This window comes from Cyanistes caeruleus, chromosome 2 (genome assembly GCF_971803275.1).
Source record: "Cyanistes caeruleus chromosome 2, bCyaCae1.hap1.1, whole genome shotgun sequence".
Lineage (NCBI taxonomy): Eukaryota > Metazoa > Chordata > Aves > Passeriformes > Paridae > Cyanistes > Cyanistes caeruleus.
Genome location: NC_141702.1, coordinates 1,378,799 through 1,392,954, shown reverse-complemented (window position 1 = coordinate 1,392,954; position 14,156 = coordinate 1,378,799). Strand labels below are relative to the sequence as shown.

Below are 14,156 nucleotides of genomic sequence, written 5' to 3'. Positions count from 1 at the left end.
TCCCACGGCGGGATTTTTGGGAGGGGGGATGGGAACACCGCGAGATTCCCGGGATGTCGGAGCGGCTGGAAAAGCGGGAAAAGCGGCTGGAAAAGCGGGAAAAGCGGCTGGAGAAGCGGGAAAAGCGGCTGGAGAAGCGGGAAGGGGCGCAAGGCCAGGTGTGGAAAACCCCAGCGTGGGGGGAGGGGATCATCGGGAACCTCATTCCCGAAAAAAAACCGGGATTTTGGGATGGCTGAACCCGCCAAAAACCCGGGTGGGGCGGGGAGGGGGCGGGGCCGGGAAGGGCGGGAGAGGCGGGGCCGGGAACGGGACCCGCCCCCAGGAGCGGCTTCATCCCGGGCCGGGCTCCGGGAACACCGGGAGAACAGCGGGAAGAGCAACAGCGGGAAGAACAGCACCGGGAATACCGGGAAAAGGCTCCGGGAAGAGCAACAGCGGGAAGAGCAACACCGGGAATACCGGGAAGAGCACCGGGAAGAACCGCGGGAAGAGGCTCCGGGAAGAACACCGGGAATAGCACCGGGAATACCGGAAACAGCACCGGGAATACCGGGAACACCGGGAAGAGCACCGGGAATACCGGGAATAGCCTCACCGGGAATACCGGGAACAGCAGCACCGGGAACACCGGGAACAGCACCGGGAATACCGGGAATAGCACCGGGAATACCGGGAACACCGGGAATAGCACCGGGAATACCGGGAATAGCACCGGGAGTACCGGGAACAGCACCGGGAGTACCGGGAACAGCAGCACCGGGAACACCGGGAACAGCACCGGGAATACCGGGAACAGCACCGGGAATACCGGGAATAGCACCGGGAATACCGGGAATAGCACCGGGAGTACCGGGAATAGCACCACCGGGAATACCGGGAACACCGGGAATACCGGGAACAGCCTCACCGGGAATACCGGGAATAGCAGCACCGGGAATACCGGGAACAGCCTCACCGGGAATACCGGGAATACCGGGAACAGCACCACCGGGAGTACCGGGAACAGCCTCACCGGGAATACCGGGAACAGCCTCACCGGGAATACCGGGAACACCGGGCTCAGCACCACCGGGATGTGGCAGGAGGGCGAGCGGAGCCCCGCGCGGCGGCCGCCACGGAGGAGGGAGCGCTGCCGGCGGTGCCAGGTCCGCTCCGCCAGGTGAGGGGAACCACCGGGAACCGGCACCGGAACCGGTACCGGTACCGAGAAGGGCAGGGAGACACCGGGAGAGGACCCGGGGTGGGGGAGAGGGGTCGGGTACCGGGATCGGGTACCGGGATCGGGTACCGGGATTGGGGGCTGGGACTGGGGGACAGGACCGGGACCGGGACTGGGGAGCCGGGACCGGGACCGGGGAACCAGGACCGGGATTGAGGGACCGGAACCGGGACCGGGGAACCAGGACCGGGATTGAGGGACCGGAACCGGGACCGGGGAACCAGGACCGGGATTGAGGGACCGGAACCGGGACCGGGGAAACAGGACCGGACACCGGGATTGGGGAACCGGGACCGGGACCGGGGAAACAGGACCGGGATTGAGGGACCGGAACCGGGACCGGGACTGGAAAACCAGGACCGGCCACCGGGATTGGGGAACCGGGACCGGGTACCGGGATTGCAGAACCGGGACCGGGATTGGGGAACCGGGACCGGGATTGGGGAACCAGGACCGGATACCGGGATTGCAGAACGTGGACCGGGATTGGGGGATCGGGTACCGGGATTGGGGACCGGGTGCCGGGTTTGGGGGACCGATACCGGGTACCGGAGCGGCCCCGGGACTGGGGGTCCGGAGCCGCGGGGCTGCCCCGGTTCGGGCGGCAGCGGTCCGGGCACGGCAGCGGGACCGGGTCTGGGGAACGGGAGCAGCCCCGAATTTGGGGGGACCGGGAGATCCCGAACCGAGCACGGAGCAACCCCGAATTCGGGGGTACCGGGACCTGGGGATCCCGAACCGGGCACGGAGCAACCCCGAATTCGGGGGTACCGGGACCTGGGGATCCCGAACCGGGCACGGAGCAGCCCCGAATTCGGGGAGACCGGGACGGGGAGATCCCGAACCGGGCACAGAAGCAACCCCGAATTCGGGGGTACCGGGATCTGAGGACCCAGACCCGGGCACGGAGCAGCCCCAGATTCGGGGGTACCGGGAGCGGGAGATTCCGAACCGGACACCGGAGCATCCCCGAATTCGGGGGTACCGGGCCCTGCGGACCCATCCCCGAGCCCCGGGGCCGCTCCGGTGCTGTCCGCTCTCTCGGTACCGGAACGGGGCTGGGCCGGAGGGGGGTCCCGGGCGGTTTTGTGGCCGCTGCCCGGAGCCCCCCCGGCCGCGGCCCCGGGGCGGCGTCACCGGGCGGGGGGGAACGGGCTCGGCTGAGTCACGGGCAGGAAACCCAGCGCGGTTGCATCAGAAGCGGCAGAGCTGGAAAATCCCGTCCCGCAGCGCGCAGGAAGGAGCGGAAATCATGGAAAAACCCAGCTCCAGCAGCTCCAGCGGCTCCAGGAGCTCCAGCGGCAGCTCCAGACCCAAGCTGAAGGAGGAACTGCTGTGCCCCATCTGCTACGAACCTTTCCGGGAAGCCGTCACCCTTTGCTGCGGCCACAACTTCTGCAAGGGCTGCGTCAGCAAATCCTGGGAAAACGGGCACCACGCCTGCCCCGTCTGCAAGGAAAACTCCTCGCTGGAGGATCTCCGCCTCAACTACACCCTCAACAACCTGGTGGAGCTGATCCTCAAGGAGGAAGGGCAGCGGCAGAGCCCGGGCGCCGCTCCCTGCCCCGTCCATGGGGAGGATCCCAAGTTTTTTTGCCTGGAAGACAAGGAGCTGGTGTGTTTCGCCTGCCAGAATTCCAAGCAGCACCAGGGGCACAAGATGAGGCCGGTGCGGGAAGCGGCGGCGGATTTTAGGGTGAGGGGGGGTGTGGGGAAATGGGGGTGGGTCTGGGGATGGAGCCGGGAATCCAGGGATGGATCTGGGGATGGAGCCAAGGATGGATCTGGGGATGGATCCAGGAATCCATGGATGGATCTGGGGATGGATCTGGGGATGGATCTGGGGATGAATCTGGGGATGAATCTGGGGATGGATCTGGGGATGGATCCGGGGATGGATCCGGGGATGGATCTGGGGATGGATCTGTGGATCTGTGGATGGATCCGGGGATGGATCCGGGGATGGAGCCAAGGATGGATCTGGGGATGGATCCATGAATCCATGGATGGATCTGGGGATGGATCTGTGGATGGACCTATGGATGGATCCGGGGATGGATCTGGGGATGGATCTGGGGATGGATCCATGAACCCATGGATGGATCCGGGGATGGATCTGTGGATCTGTGGATGGATCCATGGATGGATCTGGGGATGGATCTGGGGATGGATCCGGGGATGGATCTGGGGATGGAGCCAAGGATGGATCTGGGGATGGATCCATGAACCCATGGATGGATCTGGGGATGGATCCAGGAATCCATGGATGGATCCGGGGATGGATCAAGGAATCCATGGATGGATCTGGGGATGGATCCAAGGATGGATCTGGGGATGGATCTGGGGATGGATCCAGGGATGGATCGGGGATGGATCCATGAACCCATGGATGGATCCGGGGATGGATCTGTGGATCTGTGGATGGATCCATGGGTGGATCCGGGGATGAATCTGGGGATGGATCCGGGGATGGATCTGGGGATGGAGCCGGGGATGGAGCCGGGGATGGAGCTGGGGATGGATCCATGAACCCATGGATGGATCTGGGGATGGATCCAGGAATCCATGGATGAAGCTGGGGATGGATCTGGGGATGAATCCGGGGATGGATCTGGGGATGGATCTGGGGATGAATCCGGGGATGGATCTGGGGATGGATCCATGAACCCATGGATGGATCCAGGGATGGATCTGGGGATGGATCCATGAACCCATGGATGGAGCTGGGAATGGATCCAGGGATGGAGCCGGGGATGGAGCCGGGGATGGAGCCGGGGATGGAGCCGGGGATGGATCCATGAACCCATGGATGGATCTGGGGATGGATCCAGGAATCCATGGATGGATCTGGGGATGGATCTGGGGATGGATCTGAGAATGGATCTGGGGATGGATCTGGGGATGGATCCAGGGATGGATCGGGGATGGATCCGGGGATGGATCCATGAATCATGGATGGATCCAGGAATGGATCCAGGGATGGATCCGTGGATCCATGGATAGATCTGGGGATGGATCCGGGGATGGATCTGTGGACTTATCCATGGATTTATCCATGGATGGATCTATGGATGGGTCTATGGATGGATCCAGGGATGGATTCGGGGATCCATGGATGGATCTGGGGATGGATCTGAGGATGGATCTGTGGTTGAATCCATGGACATCCCAAAAAGCTGCAGACATCCCAGATTTTTCCAGGCTGGGATTTGGGATGAGACAGCCACGCTTCCCTGCGGGAATGTGGCAGCTGCTGGATGCTCTCCCTCCCTTTAATTATCCCGGCTAATTATCCTGCGGGAAAAGAAAAAAAACCCCGGGATAACGATGATTCCCGGCTCGGTGCCCCAGATCCGGCCACGCTGGTTATTCCAGGGATATAAATTCGGGATTTGGGAGTTGCAGAATTCCAGCAGGAAGGAGGGACGGGATGTGGCTGGGGGAGGAGGAGGAGACGGGAATCAGCCGGGAGCTGGGAATGGCGCCAGGACACGCTGGAGAACGGCCAGCGCCGCCCTGACTCATCCCGCTGGATTCCAAACGTGGCGGGAAAAGCTCGGCCGGTGGGAATGGGAGTGGGGAAAAAATGGGGAAAAAATGGGAAAATGGGAAAAAAATGGGAATGGGAAAATGGGAAAATGGGAATGGGAATGGGATCGGGAATGGGAATCGGGAAAAGGATCAGGAGTGGGGCTGGGAATCAGGAAAATGGGAAAATGGGAATGGGAATGGGATCAGGAATGGGAATCGGGAAAAGGATCAGGAATGGGAATGGGAATCAGGAAAATGGGAAAGGAATTGGGAATGGGAAAATGGGAAAATGGGGAAAAAGGGCATGGGAGAATGGGAATGGGAATGGGATCAGGAATGGGAATCGGGAAAAATGGGAAAGGAATTGGGAATGGGAAAATGGGAAAATGGGAAAGGGAATGGGAATCAGGAAAATGGGAAAGGGATTGGGAATGAAAATGGGAATGGGAATGGGAAAATGGGAATGGGAATAGGAATAGGATTGGGAATGGGAATCAGAAAAAGGATCAGGAGTGGGGCTGGGAATGGGAAAATGGGAATGGGAATGGGAAAATGGGAATGGGAATTGGAAAATGGGAATGGGAATGGGAAAAGGGAATGGGAAAATAGGAATAGGAATGGGAAAATGGGAAAAGGGAATGGGAATGGAAAAAGGGAATGGGAATGGGAAAATGGGAATGGGAATGGGAAAATGGGAATGAGAAAATGGGAATGGGAATGGGAGAATGGGAATGGGAATGGGAACGAGGCTCCCCACAGCACCGGGACAGGCAGGGATGGGATATCCCAAAAAAACCAGAGGGAGGAGGATTCCCTATGGAGCAAAGCTCCTCTCCCAGCTCGGATCCCGGCTGCCCGAGGGGAAGGGTCGGATGGAGCCGGGATCTGGCTCCGGGGGCGTTCATCCGCACGGGAAAATCCCGGGAATGGGGGAATCCTGAGGGCGTCTCCTCCCCGCAGGCCAAGCTGGCGAACATGGAATCTTCCCTGCGGGATAAGGCCAAGGATTTCGGGAGCGTGCGCCGCTCCTACGAATCCATCTCCCGGCACAACGAGGTGCGTGATCCGCCCGGAGCTGGGAGTGATCCCCATCCCGGGAAAGGAGAGCGGTGGGGAGTTGGGAAGCGGGGACAGGAATTTGGGAAGATCCTGGTGATCCTATGGAACCCCTGAGCTCTGGGAAGGGGGAGTCCAGGAAATTTGGGATCTCCAGAGTTGGGATTGATCCCAATCCTGAGAGTGAAGCCCCAATCCCATCCCGGGGAAGGAGAGCAGTGAGGATTTGGGAAGCTGGGATGGGAATTTGGGAAGAGCAGCGTTGATCCCAGTCATCCCAGGGAATTGCTGAGCTGTGGGAAGGGGGAGTCCAGGGAATTTGGGATCTCCAGAGGTGGGATTGAGCCCAATCCCAATCCCAATCCCAATCCCAATCCTGCACATGCGCTGGGGTGGAGCACTGATCCCATCCCGGGAAAGGAAAGTCGTGGGGATTTGGGAAGTGGGGACAGGAGTTTGGGAGGATCCTGGTGAGTGATCCCAGGGAATCACTGAGCTCTGGGAAGGGGGAGTCCAGGGAATTTGGGATCTCCAGATTTGGGATTAATCCCAGTCCCAATCCCGATCCTGATCCTGCACGTGCACTGGGGCAGAGCTCTGATCCCATCCCGGGAAAGGAGAGCGGTGGGGATTTGGGAAGCAGGGATGGGAATTTGGGAAGATTCCAGAGATCCCAGTGACCCCAGGGAATTCCTGAGCACTGGGAAGGAGGAGTCCAGGGGAATTTGGGATTTCCAGAGCTGGGATTGAGCCCAATCCCAATCCCAATCCCGCACATGCACTGAGGTGGAGCCCTGATCCCATCCTGGGAAAGGAGAGCGGTGGGGATTTGGGAAGCGGGGACGGGAATTTGGGAAGATCTCAGTGATCCCAAGGAATTGAGCTCTGGGAAGGAGTCATGGGGAATTTGGGATCTCCAGGGGTGGGATTGATCCCGATCCTGAGAGTGAAGCCCTGATCCCATCCCGGGAAAGGAAAGCGGTGGGGATTCGGGAAGCGGGGATGGGAATTTAGGAATTGATTCAGGATTGATCCTGATCCCGATTGGGAATGCAGCTGGAGTGAAGCCCCGATCCTATCCTGGAAAAGGAGAGCGGTGGGGATTTGGGAAGCTGGGATGGGAATTTGGGAATCCCCCAGTGATCCCAAGGAACCTCCGGAGCTGCCCGGCCGGGGACCCCGGGGAATTTGGGCGCTCCAGGGAGGGGGTGGGGAAGTTCCAGCATTCCCAGCTGGAGCGAGGTGCCGCCATTCCCAGGCGGAATCGGCGCGGCTGGAGCGGCAGGTGAAGTGGGAATTCGAGAAGCTGCACAAATTCCTGCGGGATGAGGAGCAGGCGCTGCTGGCGCAGCTGCGGGAGGAGACGCGGCGGAAGCAGGATCTGATCCAGGGAAAGATGGAGCAGCTGCTGGAGGAGAGCCAGGCCCTGCTCAAGGAGGCCGGGCAGATCCAGACTGATCTCAAGGAAGACGACTACACATTCCTGAAGGTAATTCCCACCGGGAATTCCGCTCCGGGCCCGGATCCCCACCTCCCCCACCTGATCCGTCGGTGGCTGGAATTCCGGCAGCCGGGATCTGATTCCCGGTGTCTTTTCTTTTCCAGACCCACAAGAACCGCAAGCGGAGGTAGGTCCCGATCCCGGGAATATCCGTGGGAATCTGGGAATGGCTGAGCCCTTCCCGAGGGCTGGATGGGCTCTCCTGGCTGGCTGGAATGTGATCCCAGCTCCAAGAAAATTCCAGCGTCCCCTGCAAGTCCAGGAGGTGCTGGATGTTCCCCCGGGTGCTCCGTGGGAAGCGGAATTTCCGGGTTTGTGGGAATCATCAAATCCCAGATTTTGCGGGAATCGAGGGAGGATGAGCTTGGGAATCTCCCGCTGGATTCGGGAGCCTCACCCCGATGGTTTCCCCACGGTCAATCCCTAGGATCGCCTGCACGGCCGAGGAGCCGGAAGCCGTTCCCTTGGGAATGCTCCTGGACGTGGCCAAGTACCTGGGATCGCTCCAGTACAAAGTGTGGAAGAAAATGTTGGCCACCATCACCGTGGGTGAGGAGCCGGGAACAGCCTGAGCGGGAATTCCCAAGGGTGGGAAGATGGGAGAAGCGGAGATGGGTTCTTCCCTAAAAAAGGGTGGTTTTTGGGGTCTGGGAAAATGGGGAATGTGGAGCTGGGATGGGCCTGGATCGAGGGTTGGGGATTTGGACATGGGAGGGAAACCTGGGAATGGCCGGTGTTTGCCAGGGGTGGTGTGGGTTAGGGAGGAATCCATGGATAGGGGTGGAATCCATGGATCTGTGGAGGGATGGAGGGATGGATGATGGATGGATGGATGATGGATGGATGATGGATGGATGATGGATGGAAGGATGGATGGATGGAAGGATGGATGGATGGATGGATGATGGATGATGGATGGATGGATGGATGGATGGATGATGGATGGATGATGGATGGATGGATGATGGATGGATGATGGATGGATGGATGGATGGATGATGGATGATGGATGGATGATGGATGGATGATGGATGGATGGATGACGGATGGATGATGGATGGATGATGGATGGATGATGGATGGAAGGATGGATGGATGGAAGGATGGATGGATGGATGGATGATGGATGATGGATGGATGGATGATGGATGGATGGATGATGGATGGATGGATGATGGATGGATGATGGATGGATGGATGATGGATGGATGATGGATGGATGGATGATGGAGGATGGATGATGGATGATGGATGGATGATGGATGGATGATGGATGGATGGATGACGGATGGATGGATGATGGATGATGGATGGATGGATGGATGATGGATGGATGATGGATGGATGGATGATGGATGGATGGATGATGGATGATGGATGGATGGATCCATGGATGGATGGATGATGGATGATGGATGATGGATGGATGGATGGATGGATGGATGGATGGATGGATGGATGATGGATGGATGATGGATGGATGGATGATGGATGGATGATGGATGGATGGATGATGGATGGATGATGGATGATGGATGGATGATGGATGGATGGATGATGGATGGATGATGGATGGATGGATGATGGATGGATGATGGATGGATGATGGATGGATGATGGATGGATGGATGATGGATGGATGGATGGATGATGGATGATGGATGGATGATGGATGATGGATGGATGGATGATGGATGGATGATGGATGGATGGATGATGGATGGATGATGGATGGATGATGGATGGATGGATGGATGATGGATGATGGATGATGGATGGATGGATGGATGATGGATGATGGATGGATGATGGATGGATGATGGATGGATGGATGGATGATGGATGATGGATGATGGATGGATGGATGGATGATGGATGATGGATGGATGATGGATGGATGATGGATGGATGGATGACGGATGGATGATGGATGGATGATGGATGATGGATGGATGGATGGATGATGGATGGATGATGGATGATGGATGGATGATGGATGGATGGATGATGGATGATGGATGGATGGATCCATGGATGGATGGATGATGGATGATGGATGGATGATGGATGGATGGATGGATGATGGATGGATGATGGATGGATGGATGGATGGATGATGATGGATGGATGATGGATGGATGATGGATGGATGGATGATGGATGGATGATGGATGATGGATGGATGGATCGATGGATGGATCGATGGATGGATCGATGGATGGATCAATGGAAGGATCCATGGAATGATGGAGGGATGGATCCATGGCTGGATCCAGGGCTGGCTGAATGGATGAATCCACGGATGGACGGATCCCTGGAACAGATCCATGGCTGGATCCATGGAGGGCCCCACAGAGGGATGGCTGGATCCCCGCCCAGCTGCTTCCCGTAAAACCTCCCCCTTTCCCGGCCAGTCCCGTTCAGCCTGGATCCCAACTCGGCCGCCGGCTGGCTCTCGGTGTCCGAGGACCTCTCCAGCGTCTCCAACCGCGGCTACACCCTCTCCGTGGAAAACCCGGAGCGCTTCACCTCCACCCCCTGCATCCTGGGATCCCGCGGCTTCTCCGAGGGCTTCCACACCTGGGAGGTGGACCTGGGCGGGCTGACCAACTGGAGGGTGGGCGTGTCCCGGCCCCACCACGGCTCCCACTGGGCCTTCCACCACGATTCCCGCTCCGGATTCTGGTACATCTACCACATTCCCGGGAAAGACGAGTGCCGGGCGTCCAACGCCGTGCGCTCGGAGGCGGCGCCAGGAAACATCCGGCGGATCCGGGTGGAGCTGGACTGCACCGAGGGGGAGTTGTCCTTCTACGACGCCGAGCTCCGCAGCCACATCTACACATTCCATGAGAAATTCGGCGGCGTCGTCTTCCCCTATTTCTACGTGGGAGGGCCCCAGGGCGGCGCCAAGGCCAAGTCGCTCCGGATTTGCCCGCTCCAGGTCCACGTCCGGGAGGAAATCCTGGTTTAGGAGCCTCCCGCTTCCCGGTGGTGTTCTCCGGGTGCTCCTCCAGCTTTTCCGGGTGCTTTTCCGGGTGTTTTTCCCGAAAAGGGGGGGAAAAAAAAGCAGGGATAAAAAGAATGTTTGTTTGTAACGCTTCGGGTTTTTATCTTTAATAAAAATTAATAAACTCTCCCCGTCTGCTTCTTGTTCCCAAATCCCGAATTTTTCCCGCCGCTCTCTGTCGCGGATCCAAGCCGGGAAGGCTTTGGGGAGAAGGGATCTCCTTGTCCTATAAGGAATTCGACTGTTCCGGGGTTTTTTCCTGGGGTTTTCAGGGATCTGGGAATCCCTGCTGGGAACAGCGATGATTATCCCGGCTCCTGGAATGGGAAAATCCCACGGGATTTGGCCGGAGCGAGGGGTTCCATCCCCCCCACGTGGAATGGGAACATCCCCGGGAGCATCCCAGCTCCTCCAGCCTTTTTCCCATGGTTTTATCCCTCCGAGGGGCTTTTCCATGAATTCCCAGCTCTGGGAATGCTGTGCGGATGTGGGAAGTAGAGGGAATTCGGAGTTTTTATCTGGAGTTAATCCCGCCCGGATTTTTTCCCGAATCCAGGTGAATCCTTGGGATTTCAGGCGATTCCGTGGGGAAAGGGAAGGGCCCATTTTCCTGCTTTTTTCCTGCCCGGATTCCGACGGGAGCGGGTGGTTTCCATGGATTCCCGCCATTTCCTCGGGAAGCTCCTCAGGAAAAAGACCCGGAGAAGGGAAAACAAAATGGAGACGGTGGAGCTGGGGGTGAATTCCCTGGATCTGGGGAAGGAGGAAAGGCAGCGGGAGCATCCCAAATTCCCACATCCCATCTCCATCCGCACTGCCTCTGTCCCATTCCCATCTTCCCGCCGTCCCGTCTGCGGCCCTTCTCCCACTGCTGCTTCTCCAGGGCCTTCCAATCCCGATCCCAATCCCCATCCTGATCCCAATCCTGATCTCAATCCTGCTCCATCCCATCCCAATCCTGCTCTATCCCAATCCCAATCCCAATCCCAATCCAAATCCCATCTCAATCTCAATCCCATCCCATCTCATTCCTGCTCTATCCCAATCCCATCCCAATCCCAATCCCATCCCAATCCCAACCCCAATCCAAATCCCATCTCAATCTCAATCCAAATCCCAATCCCATCCTAATTCTGGATTCAGAACCCCAGTCCCAATCCCATCCCATCCCATCCCAATCCCAACCCCAACCACAACCCCAACCCCAATCCCAACCCCAATCCCAATCCCAATCCCAATCCCAATCCCAATCCCAATCCCAATCCCGACCCCAATTCCAATCCCAATTCCAATCCCAATCCCATCCAATCCCAAACCCAATCCCGACCCCAATCCAATCCAAATCCCTCTCCACCCCATCCCAATCCCTCTCCATCCCAATCCCAATCCCAATCCCAATCCCAATCCCAATCCCAATCCCAACCCCAATCCCAACCCATCTCATTCCTGCTCTATCCCAATCCCATCCCAATCCTGCATTCCCAATCCCAATCCCAACTCCAACCCCATTCCATCCCATCCCAGTCCCAATCCAAATCCCAATCCCAATCCCAATCCCAATCCCAATCCCAATCCCAATCCCAATCCCAATCCCAATCCCAATCCCAATCCCAATCCCAATCCCATCCCTCCTCCCCATCCCAATCCCCCATCCCTGTGCCTGACCCCGACACTTCCCAAGATCCCGGCGTTTCCCAGAATTCCCAACATCCCAACACCAAACCCGGCACGGTCGGGATTTGTTCGGGAATGGGAGGCCTGGAGTTCTTCCTGTTTTTCCTGGGAATGTCGGAGGAGAAATGGAGGGGAAAAATGGGGTCGAGGGGCTCCTCTGGGGCCTTTCTATCCCAAATCCCGGAATTCCGCCTGGGAAAAAGGGAATTTTTCCTTGGAAGGGTCTCGTGGATTTTATTTATTTATTTTATTTTATTTTTATTGTTTTTAATTTTTTTTTCTTTTTTGGGTTTTTTTTTTATATTTTATTTTAAAATACTTCATTAAAATATTTTATTTTAAAATTATTAAAAAATTATTAAATTAATTTATTTGAATATTTGTTAAAATATTTATAAAAATATTTCATTTCAAACTTAAAATATTAAATATTAAAAACTTAAATTAAACTTCAAATTTCAAATATTAAAAAATATTAAGATAATTTATTTAAATATTTGTTTAAATATTCATTAAAATAATTTATATAAAACTTTATTAAAAATTATTTAAATCATTTATTTAAATATTTATTAAAACATTTATTAACATTTCTTTCATTACATGATTGAATTTATTTTTGCTTTAGATTTCAATTTCTAATTTTTAAAATCAGACATTTAAATAAATTTAAAATTTAATTTAATTTTAAATTGAAATAGAAATTTAATTTTAAATTTCATTCAATTTTAAATTTAATTTAATTTAATTTAAATTATTTAATATTAATTTAAATTCACTTAAATAATTTAATTTTAATATACTTTAATTTAATTTAAAATTTAATTTAAATTTAAATCAATTTAAATTTAATTTAATTTAATTTAATTCTTGTTTTTATCGGCTGTTATTTTCACTTTCCTTTTAAAGTGATTTTTTTTTATTTTTAATTTTTTGTGTTTTAGACTTTTGTTTTCTTTTTGATTTGGTTTATTCCTAATTTTGTAATTATTCCCATTATTTTTTATGTTTAGATTAATTTTTAAAAATTTTAATTCATTTATGCTTAAATAAATTATTTCCTTCACTTTTCATTTTTCTTTCATGCATTATTTTGTATTTTATGTTTTATATAAATATTTTATATCTATTCTATCATAACTTTTTTTTTATATTTTTTTCATTTATTTTGAATTTATTTTGTATTTTTGGGGGTGTTGAATTTATTTTTATCTTTGTTTTATGCCATATTTTGTGGGGTTTATTCTTATATTTATTTTATATTCATTCTATATATTTAAAATTTATTTTATATTTATTTTTGCATTTATTTCAAATTAATTCTATATTTGTTTTATGCATTTTTGTTAAATATAATTTATTTTCAGTGTAATTTATTTAATATTTATTTTTACATTTTTTTAAAATTTCTTTGAAATTTATTTTATATTTGTTTTTTGCATTTCTTTTAAAATCAATTTATTTTAGATGTATTTTTTTATATTTATTTTTACATTTTTTTCAAATTTATTCCAAATTTATTTTACATTTTTTATGCATTTCAGATTTTATTTTATATTTGTTTTCTGCATTTCTTTAAAATGCATTTTATAATTTTTGGGCATTTATTTAAAAATTATTTTAAAATTTATTTATTTTTTTGTATTTCATTTTATATTTCTATTTTATTTTATTTTATTTTATTTCTATTTTATTTTATTTTATTTTATTTGACATTATTTTATTTTATTTTATTTTATTCTATTTTATTTTTATTTTATTTATTTTTGATTTGATTTGATTTTGATTTGATTTGATTTGATTTGATTATTTTTTCCATTTATTTTATTTTACATTAGTTTATTTTATTTCTATTTTATTTTATTTTATTTCTCTTTATTTCTAATTTATTTAATTTCTATTTTATTCTATTTTACTTTAATTATTTTTTTTTAATTAATTCACCCAATTCTTTCCCCACATTTCCCCATCCCATATTCCCAGCTCCCAAAAACTCTCCCATCCCTTCTCTTCCCATTTTTCCCATTTTTCCCATTTTTCCCAGAATTCCCGCCCCATTCCCGCCCCTCCCCCATCCCGGGATCCCCCCCGGACCCACCCAAGATTCGGGGCGGGGCCTCCACAAACGGCGGCTTCCTATTGGATGCCTCTCATCGATGATG

General features: G+C 52.2%; 1 protein-coding gene across 9 annotated transcripts; it reads left to right on the top strand.

Annotated features, from left to right (window-relative positions):
* Positions 1-286: 286 nt before the first annotated feature.
* TRIM35 (tripartite motif containing 35) lies at positions 287-10,449 on the top strand. Of its 9 annotated transcripts, none has more exons than XM_086875391.1 (8): positions 287-591; positions 842-1,162; positions 2,453-2,918; positions 5,714-5,809; positions 7,068-7,298; positions 7,415-7,437; positions 7,738-7,859; positions 9,725-10,449. In XM_086875391.1, the coding sequence occupies exons 2-8, from the start codon at positions 1,077-1,079 to the stop codon at positions 10,282-10,284; spliced, it is 1,584 nt and encodes a 527-aa protein (XP_086731517.1). In that variant the 5' UTR covers positions 287-591; positions 842-1,076; the 3' UTR covers positions 10,285-10,449. The 9 variants fall into 9 exon arrangements, with proteins under 9 accessions (XP_086731517.1, XP_086731513.1, XP_086731512.1 ...); XM_086875389.1 differs by having other exon boundaries at positions 325-660; positions 863-1,162; XM_086875390.1 differs by having other exon boundaries at positions 330-861; positions 986-1,162.
* The last annotated feature ends 3,707 nt before the right edge of the window (positions 10,450-14,156 follow it).

Bases quoted from the DNA above. Each gene is read 5' to 3' on its own strand.
- TRIM35 (XM_086875391.1), top strand. From the start codon at position 1,077: ATGTGGCAGGAGGGCGAGCGGAGCCCCGCGCGGCGGCCGCCACGGAGG. The intron at 2,919-5,713 runs GTGAGGGGGGGT...TCCTCCCCGCAG, and splicing joins AAGCGGCGGCGGATTTTAGG to GCCAAGCTGGCGAACATGGA. The intron at 7,860-9,724 runs GTGAGGAGCCGG...TTTCCCGGCCAG, and splicing joins GTTGGCCACCATCACCGTGG to TCCCGTTCAGCCTGGATCCC.